Raw genomic sequence first — 18,350 nt, 5'->3', positions numbered from 1 at the left:
GCTTCTGACAAGCACCACACTCGACTCAGCTAATGAAGGTGTGATGGTACTAAGCTAGGACAAATCTACAGTATGATGGCTCTCCAGGAGCAGGATTTTGGATCACTGAACTTGATGTTTGGTCCATCAGGCTAGCTTTAATTGTCCAACAATCACCCGGGCATGATTTAAAATCGATTCATTCAATCCCAGCCATTCCAAGTAATTGTATTTTATTAGGATCTCTTTTAGTCCTCATTTTGACTAATCTTTTAACTTTAATATACAATTTACAATACAAAAAAAGATTTAATGAATATATAATTGAGTGTTTGAGTTCTGGCAGTATGGCTCTGAAGCAGTAAAGTAAGTATAGAAGAATGCTTATTTTCATCTTTCTCAACCCACCTGTTTCAAGTGTCAGTTAGTAGACCTGCTAACGATGTTTACTGTACATTGAATTCCTGAATGTGTCTGTGGTTAAAGTCCTATCTCATCTCTTATTCCCCATGTCCATTTGGTTCTCCTTGCTCTCCTCCTTACCTTGTGTATCTTCTATCCTTTTCTTTCTGTGAGTAACTCTGAGTCGGGGTACCCTCATTGTGCTTGGCCCGTGCTACTTTGTCTTTTGCCTCCTAACTTTTTGGGTATTTTCTTTTTTTGTGGTGAAAAGGATATCCCTCTTGTATGTTCTCAACAACACTTTTGAAAGGCCATTCTGAGTGACAAAAGGAACAGTTAAAGCCCCATTTTCAGTTTTTTTAACTAAGCTATTTTTATTTTTTTAACCAAGTGTGCCAGGCTGGGGGCATTTTCATTTACTAACTGTCAATCATCATTCACATAAGCTATTTGTAGGGGGAAATAACCAATTACAGTATAGAACTTCATCTAACATTATTTCAGTACAAATGCTGACTGTACCATATCAATTAGCCTTCTGTAGGTAATCAGTTTCATTGTTGTCAGCTGTACATTTATTTTGTAGCAGGACAAGCTATCATACAATCTGAATGACTCCTAAAGTGAAGTGACTACATGAGAGGTTAGCTACTGTAACACTAGACAACAACACTGTGGTTTAACCCATCACTCTGAGCACCTTTCAAAACGTGTCTGGAGACCATGAACCAAACCCTTCCTTTTGGTTTCCTGTCCCTTGTTCTTCAAACACTCACCGTTTTTAAGTTTTGTTTTGTTGGCATGATCACCTCAGAACAGAAGCAATGCCTTTTCAGAACCAAGGATATCTCCCACACTTGAAGTGAATCTTTTGATCAATTCACTCTTATTTTGTAGCTTGTTGTGCCGAAGCATGCTCTTTATGTTAGTGTTACCAACTCAACCAAATGGATAGATACACTACATGACCAAAAGTATGTGGACACCTGCTCATCGAACATCTCATACCAAAATCATGGGCATTAATATGGAGTGGGTCCCCCCCCCCTTTGTTGCTACAACAGCCTCCACTCTTCTGGGAAGGCTTTCCACTCGAACATTGCTGAGGGGACTTGCTTCCATTCAGCCACGAGTATTAGTGCGGTTGGGCACTGATGTTGGGTGATTAGGCCTGGCTCGCAGTCGGCATTATAATTCATCCCGAAGGTGTTCGATTGGGTTGAGGTCAGGGCTCTGTGCAGGCCAGTCAAGTTCTTCCACACCGATCTCGACAAACCATTTCTGTACGAACCTTGCTTTGTCCATGAGGGCATTATCATGCTGAAACAGGAAAGGGCCTTCCCTAAACTGTTGCCACAAAGTTGGAAGCACAGAATCGTCTAGAATGTCATTGTATGCTGTAGTGATTTCCCTTCACTGGAACTAATTGGCCTAGCCCGAACCATGAAAACAGCCATAGACCATTATTTCTCCTCCACCAAACTTTACAGTTGGAAGTATGCTATCGGGCAGGTAGCATTCTCATGGCATCCACCAAACCCAGATTCATCCGTTGGACTGCCAGATGGTGAAGCGTGATTCATCACTCCAGAGAACGCATTTCCACGGCTCCAGAGTCCAATAGCGGCGAGCTTCACACCACTCCAGCCATTGCTTGATCTTAGGCTTGTGTACGGCTGCTCAACCATGGAAACCCATTTCATGAAGCTCCCGGCAAACACTTCATGTGCTGACTTTTGTGCTTCCAGAGGCAGTTTGGAACTCAGTAGTGAGTGTTACAACTGAGGACAGACGATTTTTACGCAGTACGTGCTTCAGCACTCTGCGGTCTTGTTCTGTGAGCTTGTGTGGCCTACCACTTCGCGGCTGAGCCGTTGTTGCTCCTAGACATTTCCACTTCACAACAACAGCACTGTACAGTTGACCGGGGCAGCTCTAGCAGGGCAGAAGTTTGACGAACTGACATGTTGGAAAGGTGGCATCCTGTGACGGTGCCACATTGAAAGTCACTGAGCTCTTCAGTAAAGCCATTATACTGCCAATGTTTGTCTATGGAGATTGCATTGCAGTGTGTTTGATTTTAAACAGCAACGGGTGTGGCTAAAATAACCAAATCCACTCATTTGAAGGGGTATCCACGTACTTTTGTGTATGTATGTATATGTGTATATATATATATATATATATATATATATATATATATATATATATATATATATATATATATATATATATATATATATATATATATATATATATATATATATATATATATATATATATATATATATCTTCAATGATATAGGCAACAGGCTCTGTCCTCTGTGACGGGAGATCGAGGCATCAGAAGCTCCATGTTGGACAGCACCTTTCAATATGAATTGGCTTGTGATTCTAATTATAGAACATGGACATCCTATTGATGTCAGCCATTGGCTGAATAGAACATTATTTTACAACACATCTATCTAACCTCTTCCTCATGGAGGAGAATCTACTCCTTGATATTGAACTTGCTGGATAAATAACATGGATGTTACATGCTTTAGTGATTTCCAAACACTCAGACTTTCTGTATATTTAATGCTCCCTTGTGCATGGGTTCTAAAACTACTGAGCTTGAATTAGCAGCATGGGATATTTAACTCCTGCCTGTCACATAATACAGTTTTAAAGTGTAACCTGGGCATAGAGATACTCAGTAAGTTGAACTTGAAACTTCTATGGTAGTATGGCTCAGCCTTGTCACGTGACTTTTCTGTTCTTCCCCCAGTTAAGTTTGAATTTGATCACTGCATGGCCTTTTGGGGACAGTGTTACACAGGCTTGGTTTTCATTTGTGTCTATCTTGTGTCTCTATGTAGAATCCAGACTGGAAGGTTGGCTGTCCATTCCTAATAAACCTAATATAAAACGATATGGCTGGAAGAAGCAGGTAAGTCACCTGGAAGCTTTTCATCACTTTACTGATATTAACTGACATGCAACATATTTATTCATATTAAATGCACATTATGGGTTGTGCTCATGGTGCTGCCTAGTGCCTACTCCTTATGGCCACCACGATTCTTCCCAACATTTATTTCTTGATTCTATTTTTCCTCAGTATGTGGTGGTGAGCAGCAAGAAGATTCTGTTCTACAACGATGAACAGGACAAAGAACAGTCCAACCCCTCCATGGTACTAGATATCGAGTAAGTATGCTTGTTTTATGATTTTGGATTTAATTGTAATTCACTTCACACTAGAAATTTGTTTTGGGGACAAAATATCAGTCTTAGTAGTTTTTATGATAATTATTGCTTAATCATAAAATAGATAATGTAACAGTTTGTCTGAGACGGTGTATTCTGGTACTCAATCGTCAGTCATTGCTTGTTGTGTGCAGCAAACTGTTCCACGTGCGTCCAGTTACCCAGGGTGATGTGTACCGAGCAGAGACAGAGGAGATCCCCAGGATATTCCAGGTAGGAAGGAACCTTCTGACCTGACCAATCAACTTTCTAACCCATTGTCTTACGTGGGATAGCACGACGGCCGTCTGCACTGATGGTTCATGGCAACGAGGTCGTGTTAGAATGACCCAGAGGCCTTCTAACCTAAACCAATCAGCTTAACCAGCTCAGGCTTTTTAGTTCTTCAGTCGCCTTACTTGCCCATTCTCAAACGCATGATTACAATCCCATTTTAGATTTTGACAGCTGTCTTGAGTGGACTCTAGTCTACATGCACAATTAGTTATTAAGCAGACACCTCTTTCCCCCCAGAGAGACTTTCAATGAGCGCTTAAACTTTTCAATATGTGTTTCAGTAGTATACAATCATTTTCTTTAACGACTCAGACGCAAAGGATTTACTGCTGATTTACTGCAAATCCCCATCATTTGCATCAAGAAGAGACGCCGATACAGGGGAGGTGTGGGTGCCTTGTGAGAATTAGTCGGCGAGTGGGAAACCTGCCTCTACCATCCGTCCTATTGGCCAACTTGAAATCATTGGAGAATAAATTGGATGGGTTCCGTTCGAGACTATCCTACCAACGGGACATTAAAAACTATAATAACTTAAGTTTCACCAAGTCGTGGCTGAACCATGACATGGTTAATATACAGTTGGCTAGGTTTTCCGTGCATCAGCAAGACAGAACTGCTACCTCCGGTAAGACAAGGGATGGAGGTATGTGTCTTTGTCAAAAACAGCTGGTGCGCAAAATCAATTATTAAGGAGGTCTCCAAGTTTTGATTGCCTGAGATAGATATCTCATTATAAGCTGTAGACCACACTATTTACTAAGAGTTATCTATATTTTTCGTAGCTGTCTATTTACCACCACAAACTGATGCTGGCACTAAGACTGTATAAGGCCATAAGCAAACAATAAAATGCTCATCCAGAGGTGGCGCTCCTAGTGCAGTGAAACTTTAATCCGTTTTACCTCATTTCTACCAGAATGTCACGTGACAAAAATAAAACTCTAGACCTCTTTTACTCAACACACAGAGATGCAAACAAAGCTCTCCCTCGCCCTACGTTTGGCAAATCTGACCATAATTCTATCCTCCAGACTGGAATATGTTCCTGGGATTCATCCGATGGCATTGAGGAGTTAACCACCTCTGTCACCGGCTTCATCAATAAGTGCATCGACAACGTCGTCCCCACAGTGACCGTACGTACCCCAACTAGAAGCCATGGATTACAGGCAACATCCGCACTGAGCTAAAGGCTAGAGCTGCCACTTTCAAGGAGCAGGACTCTAAACCGGATGCTTATAAGAAATCCTGCTATGCCCTCCGAGCCATCAAACAGGCAAAGTGTCAATACAGGACTAAGATTGAATTCAAAGGGAAGCCCAGCCGCGTGCTGCCCAGTGACACGAACCTACCAGACGAGCTAAATTACTTCTATGCGCGCTTTGAGGCAAGCAACACTGAAGCATGCATGAGAGCACCAGCTGTTCCAGCTGTGTGATCACGTGCTCCATAGCTAATGTGAGTAAGAACTTTTAAACAGGTCAACATTAACAAGGCCACAGGGCCAGACGGATTACCAGGACGTGTACTCCAAGCATGCGCAGTCCAACTGGCATGTGTCTTCGCTGACATTTTCAACCTGTCCCTGACCAAGTCTGTAATGCCTACATGTTTCAAGCAGACCACCATAGTCCCTGTGCCCAAGAACACCAAGGTAACCTGCCTAAATGACTACTGACCCGTAGGACTCACGTCTGTAGTCATGAAGTGCTTTGAAAGGCTGGTCATGGCTCACATCAACACCTTTATCCCAGAAACCCTAGACCCACTCCAATTTGCATACCTCCCCAACAGATCCACATATGACGCAATCTCTCTTGCTCTCCACACTGCCCTTTCCCACTTCGATAAAAAGAACACCTATGTGAGAATGCTTTTCATTGACTTTAGCTCAGCGTTCAACATCAAAGTGCCCTCAAAGCTCATTGCTCAGCTAAGGACCCTGGGACTAAACACCTCCCTCTGCAACTGGATCCTGGACTTCCTGACGGGCCACCCCCAGGTGGTTAGGGTAGGCAACAACACTTCTACCATGCAGATCGTCAACATGGGGTCTCATCAGGGGTGCGTGCTTAGTTTCTTCCTGTACTCCCTGATTACCAATGACTGCGTGGCCAGGCACGTCTCTAACACCAAGTTTACCGACGACACAACGGTGGTAGGCCTATTGGGAGGAGGTCAGAGACCTGGCAGTGTGGTGCCAGGACAACAACCTCTCCCTCAAGGAGATGATTGTGGACTACAGGAAAAGGAGGGCTGAGCACACCCCCATTCTCATTGACAGGGATGTAGTGGAGCAGGTTGAGAGCTTCAAGTTTGAGAGCTTCAAGTTCCTTGGTGTCCACATCACCAATGAACTGTCATGGTCCAAACACAGCAAAACAGTCGTGAAGAGGGCACCTATTCCCCCTCAGGAGACTGAAAAGATGGCATGGATCTTCAAAAAGTTCTACAGCTACACCATCGAGAGCATCCTGACTGGTTGCATCGCTGCCTGGTATGACTCGGCCTCTGACCGCAAGGCGCTACAGAGGGTAGTGCGTACAGCCCAGTACATCACTAGGGCCAAGGACCATCCAGGACCTCTATACTGGGCAGTGTCAGAGGAAGGCCCAAAAAATTGTCAGACTCCAGCTACGCTAGTCATAGACTGTTCTCTTTGCTACCGCACGGCAAGCGGTACCGGAGTGCCAAGTCTAGGTCCAAAAGGCTTCTTAAGTTTCTACTCCCAAGCCATAAGACTGCTGAATAGCTAATCAAATGGCTACCCGGACTATTTGCGTTGACCCCCCCCCCCCCCCCCCCCCCGTTTTTTTTTTTTACGCTGCTGCTGATTTATCTGTGCATACCCTACCTACACGTACATATTGCCTCATTTACCTGACTAACCTGTACCCTCACACATTGACTTGGTATGGATTCCCCCTGCATATAGCCTCGTTATAAAAACATTAATGTTTAATAGAGACTCAACCTCTGATTCTCTCTTGTCTCCCCTCTTCAGATCCTGTATGCCAACGAGGGGGAGTGCAGGAAGGAGGCGGACATGGAGACTGTCTCGCAAGGGGACAAGACCAACTGTCTGCCCCACAAAGGTCACGAGTTCATCCCCACGCTCTACCACTTCCCTTCCAACTGCGAAGCCTGCTCCAAGCCCCTGTGGAACGTCTTCAAGCCTCCACATGCCTTGGAGTGCCGCCGCTGCCACGTCAAGTGCCACAGGGACCACCTCGACAAGAAGGAGGACGTCATCGCCCCCTGCAAAGGTATGGTCATGGAGGTTAGGTTAGACTGACGAGATCTTACTCTGTGTTGTAAGGGGGAAGAAATATACTTTAAGGCCCAATGCAGCCATTTTTATATATCAAATCATTTCTGATTAAAGGAAAGTTCCACCCAAAAACGATCTTTTGGTATTTGTTTCATTGGTCCATTGTTGATATAGTCCGAAAATGTTTTGCATGTCAGCAATTTTGTGTTTTCAATTTTCTACCTGGTTTTGTCTCCAACAGTGAACTACGATGTGACCTCTGCCCGCGACATGCTCCTGCTGGCCTTGACCCAAGACGAGCAGAAGAAATGGATCGGCCACCTGGGCAAGAAGATCCCCAAAACACCGCCCTCCTCCTTCCTGAGGGCGTCGCCCCGCACCCTGTCCACCCGCTCCGGAACCAACCAGTCCTTTCGCAAGAACCCCAAAAGCATAACGGGCAAGCCAAGGTAACCTTACACACGTACGCTCTCTGGGCCTGAAATGGCATCATATTCCTTATATAGTGCACTACTTCAGTCATGAGCACCCTATTCCCTTTGTAGTGCACTACTTTTGGTCAACAGTAGTGCGCTATATAGGGCATAGGGTGCCATTTCGGACACCACCTCTGATTGTCCCACGAAGCAGCCCTTTCAACCTAAAAGTTGTTCTGTAGTTTTCTTATATCCTCTGGTAGGGCCTGAGCGGACACACTTGTTTTCTATAGCTTGATGCTTGATTTCAAGAATACAGAACATTGAGGAATTGTAGGCTTCTATTCTGGGGAGTTAAGCGAGTGTGTGCTAAGGTCCAGAAGTCCTCTGTTCATCCCTGCTGCTGGACTGTCTGTTTCGGTTTTGTCTTCCAGTCTGGTCAGTCACGTGACTTGCTATTTGTCTTCTACTGCCCTTTGTGACTGTAACAGGTCGCAGTCTCATTCTGCTACCACAGCCTCCAGCCTCCAAGCAACAGACACAACATCCAGCACTTGTTGACAACAACTCCTCCACACCAAATTTACAGAAGTCTTAACTTTTTAGACCATCTCCTTCCTGTTTTGGCCTGACTATTTATTTATTATTAACTGACTGCGTTGGTGGTGTATATAACATCAGTGGAACTGTCCTCCTTTGTGGTTCTTTCTCGTTTGACTTGGGGAACTCTTTCTATCTAATTTGACACTAAAGCGTTGTTGGTTGGTTTCATTGACTAACTCTTAGCCCTCTATGCAACCTTTCCTGAAGCAGGTGCCCCATATATGGGTTGTTGCATTTCTCTCTAGCAAGAATGATGCCAGAGGCCATCAAAGACATAATGAAGTTGCAGTTACTATGTCTTTAAATCCATTTTTCTATGTAATATATTAATATCTATCGGGGGTACTAACCAAGTGTCAAATGTCTTACACTCTTTTACTGGACACCTGTTTTCTCTTCTTTCTTCCAGCTAACCATCTGAACGTTTGGATTATATTGGGACTTTGTATTTTTTCTTATCCCCTCCATTATCCCTCACGTTAAAGGAGAATCCCTATTTTATGTAACAGTAAATATAAGCAATCTGACCAGGGCCGGAAATTGGGACAATTATCTGACACAAGGCATCAGGGACAATGAGAAGGCCTGCTATTTCCCTCACCCCCTCCTCCCCTATCTTCACCCCGGAGCCTCAACTAAGACTTCTTCACCCAGGCACCACATACTTGCAACTCTTCGTTTCTTCCAGAAAATGGCGTGGGCGACTTGGAACCTGAATGGAAGATGGCGAGCAATAGAAAAAGGCTCATGGTATGCAGTGGGTAGTACATATTCCATATCAGTCATGGGAAGGGATTCTGGTTGAATGAATGACTGTGGGTTTTTCTGAGGCTCTTGCATGTCAACATGGAGGTATTGTAGTACAGGGATTGGCTTAACTATGCGGTGAATGGGTACATCTCGGGGATATGGAAATGTGGTTGTTTTTTCTTCCCTTGTCAGTAACTCTGTTTCCTTCAAAATGTACTTTGATGCCTTTGACTGGTGGCCTTTATGCTTCTATCCCCTATTACTCTGCACATCAGTTATATCAGGGGTCGGTTGGGACGGAGTATGTATTGGGAACTGAGTATTAGATGTTTTTGAGTATTGAGTGAGGAGCATGCAAGATCATCATTTAAATCTATGCATTATTATTTTTATTATAATTATTGTTATTGCTCCAAGCCATAAGGAAATTCCATTGTAATGGCATATAGGACACCTAAAAACTTCAGATTTTTTTTTTCTGTGTTCATTGGGTACATTGTTTTCTGTAATATTTTTTTTTTTTTCTTGTATTTTTTTGTATGTATTGCCTTACATTGACTCATAGATAAATGGTTCAAAAGGAAAACATTAAGTTAACAAATGTAAAACTGCACTGTTTGAATTGTAAATTATTTGTAGAAAACTTAACAGGTGTAGCATTTGGCCCACCTAGTGCCTTAATGTTTGGATAACAATTTTACTGCCATATCCGTTTGTGTTTATCTCCAAAAACAAGACAAATCTTAACTCTTCCATCAATCTTTTTTTAAATATCTGCCACACTGGTTTTATCAGAACGTTCCCTGTCTGGTTTGGGTATATCGAATGCCTCTTTATAGACTCATTGCAATAGTTTAATGTGTCAACACAAAGTTCCCAGAGTCCAGTATGTATCTCACAAAAGTTTCTGGATGGTATACCTTGTTAAAGATTTTGTTATAGTAATATGGTATTGTTTCAAGCAAACCTCACTCAGTGTACAATATTAGAAATAAAATAAGGATCATGAATACCTCCTCAATAATTCTAAATGTTTTTTTAAACTTTGTTCAGTAAAAAGAGAAAAGCACTGGAACTATGATCTACTCTATTTTGTCTTGGATGAATCGCATGTTTAATTGCAATGGAGGCCGCACTGATGGATAGGTGTCAATAAACATATCTTTATCGTCTACGCACTTCACTTTTGTTATGCATGTATATAGACTTACTGCTAACAAAGCTAACAAAGTAATTTACCAATCCAAGTGCTGTGATTGTAGCGAGTCATTCAATGGTTAGTGCAATACGGGCTCCTTGGGACATCCCTATCCTAAACTCTCTTTAACCCTTACCAATTTCAACTTCAATGGGGTGAAGTCAGATTTGGGATGTCCCAAGGATCCCGTTTTTAGACTTTTCCATTCAACAATCACAGTGCTGGGAACAGAGAAGAGCTGTGTTACTGGGATGAGCATCACTGTTAGGCAGAAAACACAAGGTAAGTTAGGTTATGAAGAACCACTAATGTGCTGCTTTTAACCCGTGGGAAGATTTAGGCTAGTGATTTGCTCCTTTTACAGTAATTGGGCTACTTTTAACAGATCATGATTAATAAGTGTCATCAGGACACTCAACCTTTTTGGAGACAGATGCAGTATTTGGTAAAACATTGTTAGTATAATTTTTTGGTTTAAATTGTATGTGTTAGTGGGAACTGAGATATATGTATGTATATACGTATGTATGTACTTTTACAAATGCATTTGTTGAAGAAATTTTACTGTGATCAGGGGCCCACTCTGATAACATATTTGGGAGTGTTCTCATGAATGGATGCAAGTGTCTGCTAAATGGCTTTTCTTATGATTTATTACTTAATATGGTATTTCTTGATATCGGAAAACGCCCTTTGGTGCCTGCCATTGGTCAATTCTGGTGTTATGAGACTGGTGTTTTTTTACACAGATTTGTTTACATAGCAGATTATGATAAATTAACGTGGCAGGTTGGGCAATGCTACATTGTCCCAATGCGAAAGAAACGGCCACGGACAAATGGCGAGCATCAATGGGTGTAACTTGACATCAAGAAACGCCTATGACAGTAAACGCCCCTAATTGCATCTGCAATTACACCGTTCACCCTCACATGTTGGGCTGTCCAGGCTGGATAGCTGCAGGCAGAGCGCATCGATACATTTTCAGCGTACACTGCCGTGCAGTTGCAGCGTCATTGTGCAAACTGTTTGAATGAAGTTCGGTGTAGCTACTAGCTAGCTAGATAGAAACATATCGTAGCCAACTACACCCGACAGCGAATTCGCGCCCTGGTGACTGGAGTTTGAGATTAGCAAACAAAACTGCCTAAAAGATGACTGTGTTTACAGGTAAGCTAATGCTATAAAGTAACCACTTACAGTGATGACCCTTTTTTTCTGAACTATTTATACACGTGTTTCAGTGATCACTATTGGACCGCTATCTAGCAAGCTAACTAGCTAAAGTGTTAGCTAGTCATCATAGGCCGTAAAGTAAATCAGTGGAGTCACCAACTAGCGAGCAGCCCGACAAAAATGACAGAATCGCGTGTTCACTCTGATTTAAGAGAATATGACATGACAAATGAACTATCTAGTTAAGTAACCTAGATACTTGTTGGTGTTGTTGACAACTTGTTAAGTAATGTCTAACTAGCTAGCTACTTAGCTGTATGTTATGCTAACGGCACTAGTTAACTTCCTGCAGTCACGTCAATATTTAGCTAGCTAGCCTGCTAACTGTTAAGCTAGCCAGAAAATGAACTGTCTTACACTGTACGCAAAGAGCCTAACGTATGAAAATTGTGCTGCAACGTTACATTTGGCCCAAATAAACTAGCTAAGTAGCCAGTATAACGCTAGCCAATTTGTTACCGCTAAATTAGTGTGTTTTTGTCATTATTTTGCTAACTAACTTGCTAGCTAGGTAGCTAACGTTAGTTAGCCATCGAATTTAGGTAGCATGTTACTTAAGTCATTTTACTATCTCTTTTATGCAATCTTCCTAGTCAGCACAGTAGTAGCCGCAGTTTTTCACTTGCTTCTAGCTAACAGGTGATCAAGACTTAACCCAAATATTCGACTCTTATTTAAAGCCATCCTCTGCAGCACAGGTTATCACTGTAAAATATGATTGTGCTGTGTCATTCATGACAAGACACGATGCATCAGAGATGCCTTCCACTCCCTGCTGGTTAGTAATAAGAAATAACTGTGTTTGTTAAAAAAAAATTCTTCCCCTCAGTGAATGTGAAATGGGGAAAAGAGAAGTTTGATGCAATAGAGCTGAACACAGAAGAACCTCCCATGGTCTTCAAGGCTCAGCTCTTCGCCTTGACCGGGGTACAACCAGAGAGACAGAAGGTTATGGTCAAGGGAGGCACACTTAAGGTAAAGTTGTCATTTTAGTTAATCAATGAATGTCATCACTTGGACCATGGATGATCAATACATTATTTCCAAAGATACCTAATCATTTGTATGTCTTTTTTAGGACGATGACTGGGGAAACATAAAATTAAAGAATGTAAGTATAGCCTAAGAGTTGTCATGTTACTTCTGTCAATATTGTGGAAAGTAGACCGATATATTGGCACATTTCATTGTAATTTAGTGGACCTGTTTTGGGGTAGTGTTACTTAAGATTATCAAGCCTAATGCTGCAGGGTGATCTATTTTCTTCTTTGATTACCATCACCAGATATCCTATGGTACACAATGTGACATGCGATACTCTTCCTCCTCTCTCCACCCCCTCTCCGTCATTCCCCCTCCACCCTCCTCTGTCCTAGGGGATGACTCTGTTGATGATGGGCTCAGCGGAGGCCCTGCCCGAGGAGCCTGCAGTCAGGCCCATGTTTGTAGAGGACATGACTGAGGACCAGCTGGCCTCAGCTGTGAGTTAATGTTTACTCGTTGGATATCTGTTTGTTTAAAGGGAATGGGTGCTGGCTGGGTTTGCCAGCGCAGGCAGTCAGAGAAACTAACCCCATTTTGCTTCTTGTCTGTGTAGATGGAGATGCCTTGTGGACTAACCAACCTGGGAAACACCTGCTATATGAACGCTACAGTGCAGTGTCTTCGCTCCGTGCCAGAGCTCAAAGGAGCCCTCAGAAGGTGGGCTCATGATTTTTGCATTAATGCCACTCTGTGATGATGCAAGTAACTTGTCAGTGATCTAATCTATAGTGATGATGCAATATGGTTCTTATTAATTTGATATCCGTATACAGCTGACAATTATATAGGGGGCGGCAGCGTAGCCTAGTGGTTAGAGCATTGGACTAGTAACCGAAAGGTTGCAAGTTCGAATCCCTGAGCTGACAAGGTACAAATCTGTCGTTCTGCCCCTGAACAAGGCAGTTAACCCCCTGTTCCTAGGCTGTCATTGAAAATAAGAATTAGTTCTTAACTGAGTTAAATAAAGGTAAAATAAAAGCATAAATATCACATGTATTGTTTGTCTTAGTAGACAAGGCTTTCAGGCTCTTCAACATGATATAGTCTTGTCTCGTTTTGATTGCTACCTTGCAGGTGACTAGGGTGTGCCTATAAGGTTAGACAATAGACTGTTTTTGTTCTTAGATGTGTTTTATGGCTTTGATCTTATTTTTGAGCCCTCTGTCTCCCCCTACAGGTACGCAGGTGCTCTGGGATCCTCAGGTGCCAACGCATCATCCCAGTACATCACAGCAGGTCAGTGCCTGGCATTTGTATCTGTTGTATTTTTTGTTTCTTTGGGTCTCTGCCAGTGTAGACGTGGTAATGGTATGACTCAGTGAGTCGTAGCCATAGAGATCCTATTCAATTACTAAGTATTCTAATTCCTAATTCTATGGTCAGAGCACAGTGCTGCCAATACCAGCATTGTGTGGTGTACTATAAACTGTAGGTGGCTTTGGGTAAAGGGTCAGCTAAATGTCCATGTTATAACTGTTAAAAAAACGTTTATTTCCTTCCTCAGCCCTCCGTGACCTCTACGAGACCATGGATGAAACTTCCTCCAGCATACCCCCAATCATCTTGCTGCAGTTCCTGCACATGGCTTTCCCCCAGTTCGCTGAGAAGGGAGACCAGGGACAGTACCTTCAGCAGGTGAGACCAGGGCCCCTGGCTTGCACCAGTCACTCACTCATCACCAGAAGATGCTGCTTTGCTAATACTGCTTGGTACTACTCTGTAACACACATCTAGACTGAACCACATTGATTGCTCAGTTTCAAGTAGCCCAAGAGGACATTTGAATAATTGTGCATACAGAATGTGGTCTGAAGAGTGGAAATGGGCTTCATTAATTAATGTCTCTCCCTCTCTAGGATGCCAACGAGTGCTGGTTACAGATGATGCGGGTTCTTCAGCAGAAGTTGGAGCCACAAGACCCAGACGCTCCCATGGAGGTATGTGTATAAACAAGTATGTAAGCTGTCATGGTAGCTATAGATGTGGATGTCTGTCCTAACTTTCCCTTTTTCTGTCTGTCATAGACTGACACTGAGAGTGGAGCTGCTGCTGTCGCTTCCAAGAAGAACTTCATCGACCAGTATTTTGGAGTGGAGTATGAAACCACGTATCCTTACAGTCTGAACGCCTGACCAATTGAATTTGAGATGAGCGTATGATCTATTAGGGAAAGGAATATGGCTTCCAGGGTTTTTATTGGATGGGGCAGGTGGCCCGGCAACATTTTATAGGCCCTCATCTTGGTAGTGTAGAGACATTTTTCAATTTCTAAGCCAATTTCCTGCAATTCTACACATTTCTCCATGGAGCCGAGATACATTTTTGCAGTTTTAAAGCAAATTTTCTGCAATTCTATGCATTTTGCCATGGCTAATCAATTCTCCCTGACTGTCTAGCTTTAATTTTTGTGATTTGTTATTTCTCAAAGATTATATTATAAGCAATAATGGATATATATATATATATATATATATATATATTTTTTTTTTTCTTCTACATACTTTGTATCTGGTTACACTGAAATACTTTTCCCCCAATCCTGTGCATGTCATTTTTTTTACATTGTTTGGATTAAGGCGAACCGGGGAAAAAACGCTTAGCGACCCACCTAAGGATTTGAATGGCAGAAAAATCCCTGGCTTCCACATTTGTATATTATTTCAACAAACCTTTTGCTCTCTCCTCCCAAGAATGGGGAGGCAGGTAGCCTAGTGGTTAGAGCGTTGGACAAGTAACTGAAAGGTTGCAAGATTGAATCCCTGAGCTGACAAGGTAAAAATCTGTCATTCTGCCCCTGAACAAGGCAGTTAACTCATTGTTCCTAGGCCGTCATTGAAAATAAGAATTTGTTCTTAACTGACTTGCCTAGTTAAATAAATAAAGTTTAAATAAAATGTAAAAATCCCAGAGTGGTGTCCTTCCTGTCTGGCAACTATGTTAGGAAGGACACTTGTATCTTGAGTCTCCTATTTCTGTTTCTTTCTTAAAGATATGCTTAACTTTGGAGAGTACCAATTTTTTTTTTTTTTTTTTTTAAACCTCTTTTAAACCCTTGGAAACTGTGCGGTGCCGTTTTTTTCCTACATTTTCCCAACATTTTTCCCGCTCTTTGCCATTTGAGTGACAGCTAGCAAGCTACACACACAGCAGAGTGAGAGGTAGCAATGATGTGGTGCACATATCTGCACATATGTGATGAAGTACGCAATTTCTGTTGACCACTTTTCATGAGCTACTTTCAGAACTACTGGCTAAAAAGTATACAAAGTAGTAGAGAATCTCTTTAACCCCTGTTCTCAGTATGAAATGTACAGAGTCTGAAGATGAGGAGCCAGCTAAAGGTAAAGAGAGCCAGCTTCAACTCAGCTGTTTCATCAACCAGGAGGTCAAATACCTGGCCACCGGGCTCAGGCTGGTGAGTAGTACCACAGCAACACACACAGGAACATGCACAGGAACACATGGACGCATACATACAAATGCACAGAAACACACAGGTACACACACAGACCATGATGTTTCGAAGGTGGTCTGTCACCATGGCAACACTGATCTAATCCCATCATGTCCCGCTGTTTCCTTCTCCAGAGACTGCAGGAAGAAATCACCAAGCTGTCCCCGTCTTTGCAAAGAAATGCCCTGTACATAAAATCTGTAAGTTTGTAGTTTGGGCTGGGCCGTAAGATTTTTATAAACTAGTGAGAGCTTGTGAAATGTGTTTTATTGTTATCTTGTTTTAGTTCTTTGGTTAAGGTGATGTTCACTTGATCTCCCTTCATCTAGTCTAAAGTCAGACGCCTCCCTGCCTACCTGACCATTCAGATGGTTCGCTTTTTCTACAAAGAGAAGGAGTCTGTCAATGCCAAAGTCTTAAAGGTAGGTCTTCTGATGTTTTAGGAATGTCCTCCTAATTGATGGGATTATCATCAGAATACTGTTGTAAATGGATGAAAGAATATTGTCCTGATGCTTTTTTCCCTTATTGACTTAATTCTCCAGGATGTCAAGTTCCCGCTGATGCTGGATGTGTATGAGCTGTGTACCTCTGAGCTGCAAGAGAAGATGGTGGCAGTCAGGTCAAAGTTCAAGGAGATTGAGGACAAGAAGCTGGAGAAACAGTCACAGAAGGTAAAAATATGTATTTATTTGTGTACTGTCTCTACTGCAATTTAGCTTTGAACTGCAAATTTATACTCTAGAAAATAAACCCAAACCTCCCAGAAATATATTTCCGTGTTGTCCTCTGACCAAACAAAGCAACTCGGTGTGAACGAACGTCTCAAACGACATGCGTGTAGTCCGTGTAGCTTACATTTTCTCTTTGTGCATGAAGCAGGTGGAGAAGAAACTGGGAGACAAACCGAAAGAAGTCAAATATGAGCCCTTTTCATTCGATGATGGTTGGTTACTTTACATCATATGGTTTTGTGGCATACCTTTACAAACTAAGAATCATTCAGTCGTGTGAGGGATAGGTTGTTAAACTAATTTAAGGGATATGTTTCTAAGCATGTGTCTGTCTATTCCCTGCAGACCTGGGCTCCAACAACAGCGGTTACTATGACCTGCAGGCAGTGCTGACACACCAGGGCCGATCCAGCTCCTCCGGACACTACGTTGGCTGGGTCAAGAGGAAAGAAGGTAACCTCCATAGCATTAAGAAAAGTCTTCACAGTGCAATCAATGTGATGAATAGATACGTCAACCTGCTGCTTAAATGGGTAGTTCACCTCAACGGAGGATGTGGGATACACGTACCCAGAGATTTTAGGCGAACTATCCCTTTAAACTAAGGTTCATATGACGTTGCCAAGTAGCGGCCAGATGAACTGCTGATATTGCAGATGAGCACGATGCGCTCAGAGTAACTGCATATGTGCACAAGTGCCCTTCGCTCTGCTGAAACGTGATAGCTGCGGGACCAAAACAGTGGAAGTTTACCCTCATGCTTCGCTCTCTTAGTTGTGGAAATCGGCCTGATTATTGTTTACCTTGTAAACAAACTACTATATTCATTGATTTTTATTTATCAAGGTACAGATGAATGACTTTTCAATACATCCATGTTTTGCCATTACAGACGAGTGGGTGAAGTTTGATGACGACAAGGTGAGTGTGGTGTCTCCAGAGGATATACTGAGGCTGTCCGGTGGAGGAGACTGGCATATAGCCTACGTCCTACTGTACGGACCCCGACGACTGGAAATACTTGAAGAGGAGAAACAGTAATCAACCTAATGGAATAAAACAAATCTAACCAACAAATGCCATTTCCAAGCACTGTCTACCCTGCATAGATGTGCAATAAATTCTGGGTGTCTTTATAAAGTAACTTCTTGACACAGATGTTTGTAAAGCCATCCTATATCAACATGAGTGGAGGAAGGTTTTAAATGGTTTATTATTGAGCCAGGCAATCTCTGGACTGGATCATTGAGCGGTTGAGGTTCTAGTTCTGCAGTTTTGTTTTATACACATTGTATATTTTTTAAATCCTTGAACAAGGTGCTCATGTCATAACTAATCAGCTGTACATAGTCTTTGGCCAAGTTATCTAATCTGGTTCAGGTGTCTTTCAAGTTACCTTTAATTCAAATGTATTGCAGACCTCCCCTATCACCTACAGTGCCCACTATTCAAACCATAATGAATTCTTGCATCTCTTTTGGAAACAAAACTGTCTTGCACATTGCTTTCGTCATTGTGATTTGTCATCATACGAGCGGTTCAATACCTAATACAGTGTGACTAACGCTTCTCTCTCATACATGCAGTCATTATCCTGATGGCTTATGGTGAAAATAAACTTATACCAAACCATGTTCTGATTAAATGACTCACTTTTATCCATCTAAATGCCCTGCCCATACAATATGTTTTCATTGTCCTGTGAGGGATCGTAAGTGGTTAGCGCTAA

The 18,350-nt window shown here is 42.3% G+C and overlaps 2 protein-coding genes across 4 annotated transcripts in view; both read left to right on the top strand.

The window, feature by feature from the left end:
* LOC115157216 (rho-associated protein kinase 1) overlaps positions 1–10,129 on the top strand; it is a 79,684-nt gene extending 69,555 nt beyond the window's left edge. The window contains exons 28-33 of one of the 2 annotated variants that reach the window (XM_029705281.1): positions 3,246–3,316; positions 3,488–3,576; positions 3,771–3,849; positions 6,920–7,181; positions 7,428–7,635; positions 8,094–10,129. In XM_029705281.1, coding sequence (XP_029561141.1) covers positions 3,246–3,316; positions 3,488–3,576; positions 3,771–3,849; positions 6,920–7,181; positions 7,428–7,635; positions 8,094–8,163 — 779 coding nt within the window. In that variant the 3' untranslated portion in view covers positions 8,164–10,129. The remainder of the gene's footprint in view (positions 1–3,245; positions 3,317–3,487; positions 3,577–3,770; positions 3,850–6,919; positions 7,182–7,427; positions 7,636–8,093) is intronic. The other variant, XM_029705282.1, reaches the window with a different exon arrangement.
* Positions 10,130–11,095: 966 nt separating this feature from the next.
* On the top strand, positions 11,096–18,255 carry LOC115157215 (ubiquitin carboxyl-terminal hydrolase 14). Of its 2 annotated transcripts, none has more exons than XM_029705280.1 (16): positions 11,096–11,323; positions 12,219–12,364; positions 12,468–12,500; positions 12,766–12,870; positions 12,987–13,090; positions 13,611–13,669; positions 13,938–14,068; positions 14,290–14,370; positions 14,458–14,540; positions 15,734–15,848; positions 16,022–16,087; positions 16,217–16,309; positions 16,433–16,561; positions 16,770–16,833; positions 16,967–17,074; positions 17,514–18,255. In XM_029705280.1, exons 1-16 carry the CDS (start codon positions 11,308–11,310, stop codon positions 17,660–17,662), a joined length of 1,482 nt encoding a protein of 493 aa, XP_029561140.1. In that variant the 5' UTR covers positions 11,096–11,307; the 3' UTR covers positions 17,663–18,255. The 2 variants fall into 2 exon arrangements, with proteins under 2 accessions (XP_029561140.1, XP_029561139.1); XM_029705279.1 differs by having other exon boundaries at positions 16,767–16,833.
* The last annotated feature ends 95 nt before the right edge of the window (positions 18,256–18,350 follow it).

This window comes from Salmo trutta, chromosome 21 (genome assembly GCF_901001165.1).
Source record: "Salmo trutta chromosome 21, fSalTru1.1, whole genome shotgun sequence".
NCBI classification, from domain to species: Eukaryota; Metazoa; Chordata; class Actinopteri; order Salmoniformes; family Salmonidae; genus Salmo; species Salmo trutta.
This window is presented reverse-complemented; position numbering and strand designations above follow the sequence as displayed.

Excerpts from the sequence above, each read along its gene's own strand:
- LOC115157215 (XM_029705279.1), top strand. Across the intron at positions 14,069-14,289 it reads AGGGACAGTACCTTCAGCAG|GATGCCAACGAGTGCTGGTT; the intron begins GTGAGACCAGGG and ends CTCCCTCTCTAG. Across the intron at positions 16,310-16,432 it reads TCAATGCCAAAGTCTTAAAG|GATGTCAAGTTCCCGCTGAT; the intron begins GTAGGTCTTCTG and ends TTAATTCTCCAG.